At 61.5% G+C, this 2,500-nt stretch overlaps 1 protein-coding gene across 1 annotated transcript in view; it reads right to left on the bottom strand.

The window, feature by feature from the left end:
* Nucleotides 1-303: 303 nt before the first annotated feature.
* The window catches only part of LOC138865253 (calphotin-like), a 2,616-nt gene continuing 419 nt past the window's right edge, over nucleotides 304-2,500 (bottom strand). The window contains exon 2 of the mRNA XM_070135118.1: nucleotides 304-2,500. This exon is cut by the window's right edge and continues 104 nt beyond it. Within this exon, the coding sequence (XP_069991219.1) occupies nucleotides 436-2,500 (2,065 nt within the window). The 3' untranslated portion in view covers nucleotides 304-435.

The following is a 2,500-nucleotide window of genomic DNA, read 5'->3' on the forward strand; positions in this document are numbered from 1 at the left end:
AGTACCAAGAAAATATGTAAATGTAAGAAAATACAACCTTTATCAAAACCCACAATTATACATACACCCTTTACATGTAGTTGTTGAGTCGATCACAGGTAAAGTACGACATAAGCGGAACATGAAATGATGGTGAGTTTGTACTTGAATTCCTGAAGCTTTTACTCAGCATATGGAGCGTCGCCGTATTGCCATGTTGCCATAGCAGTGATGAGGTAGCTGTGCAAAAGAGACTTAAGTCAGAGACTTCAGGGCCGAGGGATGAGGACAGTAATCTAAGGGCTGAAGACTTAGGGCCGTAACTTGAGAGCCAAGGGCTGAAGACACTGACTAAAGGGCTGAGGACCTAGGGCAGTGACTCAAGGGCCGAGGGCTAAGGACAGTGACTTGCTAGCTGTAGGCAGTGACGTAAGGGCCGTGGGCTGTGGACAATGACTAAGCCCTGACAGAAGCAGGGGAAGGCTGGGGAACCTGTGCAATAAGGAACACTGGATTAGCAGCTTGTGTCTGCGGCGCCTGGAGAGGAACTGCGGAAGCCAGCTGCACTGGACCACTAGCGGCAGCAGGAGAGGCAACCTGGCTTCCAGCAGGAGCAGAGGAAGGTTGAGGACCTACTGAGGACGGGGAAACCGCTTGGAAGTTCGCAGGTGCGAGGAAAGACTGAGGGTTCTGTAGCAGAAAGAAAACCTGGGGTGTTGGCGACGCGGGAGCGGGAGCAGGGGCAGCAGGAGCAGAGAAGGCTGGCTGACTTCTAGCAGGAACAGGAGCACGGGCAGCAGGAGAAGGGGCGGCAGCAGGGGCTGAGATGACTGGCTGGCTTCTAGCAGAGGCAGGGGCAGCAGGAGGAGCAGGGGCGGCAGCAGGGGCAGAGAAGACTTGCTGGATTCTAGCAGGAGCAGGGGCGACAGCAGGGGCAGAGAAAACTGGCTGGCTTCTAGCAGGAGCAGGGGCAGCAGGAGGAGCAGGGGCAGAGAAGGCTAGCTGGCTTCTAGCAGGAGCAGGGGCAGCAGGAGGAACAGGGCTGGCAGCAGGCGCGACAGCAGGGGCAGAGAAGACTGGCTGGATTCTAGCAGGAGCAGGGGCAGCAGGAGGAGCAGGGGCGACAGCAGGGGCAGAGAAAACTGGCTGGATTCTAGCAGGGGCAGCAGGAGGAGCAGGAGCAGGGGCGGCAGCAGGGGCAGAGAAGGCTGGCTGGATTCTAGCAGGAGCAGGGGCAGCAGGAGGAGCAGGGGCAGAGAAGGCTAGCTGGCTTCTAGCAGGAGCAGGGGCAGCAGGAGGAACAGGGCTGGCAGCAGGCGCGACAGCAGGGGCAGAGAAAACTGGCTGGATTCTAGCAGGGGCAGCAGGAGGAGCAGGAGCAGGGGCGGCAGCAGGGGCAGAGAAGGCTGGCTGGATTCTAGCAGGAGCAGGGGCAGCAGGAGGAGCAGGGGCGGCAGCAGGGGCAGAGAAAACTGGCTGGATTCTAGCAGGAGCAGGGGCAGCAGGAGGAGCAGGGGCGACAGCAGGGGCAGAGAAAACTGGCTGGATTCTAGCAGGAACAGGGGCAGCAGGAGCAGGAGCAGGGGCGACAGCAGGGGCAGAGAAAACTGGCTGGATTCTAGCAGAAACAGGGGCAGCAGCAGCAGGAGCAGGGGCGACAGCAGGGGCAGAGAAAACTGGCTGGCTTCTAGCAGGAACAGGGGCAGCAGGAGCAGGAGCAGCGGCAGAGAAAACTGGCTGGATTCTAGCAGGAGCAGGGGCAGCAGGAGGAGCAGGGGCGACAGCAGGGGCAGAGAAAACTGGTTGGCTTCTAGCAGGAACAGGGGCAACAGGAGCAGGAGCAGGGGCAGAGAAAACTGGCTGGATTCTAGCAGGGGCAGCAGGAGGAGCAGGGGCAGAGAAGGCTGGCTGGCTTCTAGCAGGAGCAGGGGCGGCAGCAGGGGCAGAGAAGGCTGGCTGGCTTCTAGCAGGAGCAGGGGCGGCAGCAGGGGCAGAGAAGACTGGCTGAGTCCTAGCAAGGGCAGCGGAGGGCCGGGGAGCTGGCGCAGCGGCAGGGGAAGCTGGCTGGCTTCTGGCTGGAGCAAACTGAGCGCCTCCCCGAGCCGGTGTGACGTACAGCGTGTTCGGCGCAGAGGCGACACTCTGGCCCCCAGCGGAAGGGGGGGCGGGCTGCGGGTGCACGGCCTGGCCCTGGAAGGTGTAGGTCGGATGGAAGCCCGTGCTGTTGCTCACGTAGTCGACGATCATGAGCCGCGTGTCCGGGAGCCTGACGTAGTAGCGGCCGGAGGTGGTTCCGTCAGCCGCGCTGTTTTCTACGTGGCCGAACGCGACGGGGCGGTTCTGGGCGTCCAGGGAACCGACGTCGTACCCGAAAGCGTAGGGCATAGGGGCCTGGGCAGGCGCAGGGGCAGAGGCAGGGGCAAGAGCAGCGGCGTGAGCTAAAGTCTGGGCAGGGGCAGAGGCAGGAACAGAGGCAGGGGCAAGAGCAGCGGCAGGAGCTAGGGTCTGGACAGGAGCCAGA

The sequence above is a fragment of the Penaeus vannamei genome, chromosome 20 (assembly GCF_042767895.1).
Source record: "Penaeus vannamei isolate JL-2024 chromosome 20, ASM4276789v1, whole genome shotgun sequence".
Classification (NCBI taxonomy): Eukaryota; Metazoa; Arthropoda; class Malacostraca; order Decapoda; family Penaeidae; genus Penaeus; species Penaeus vannamei.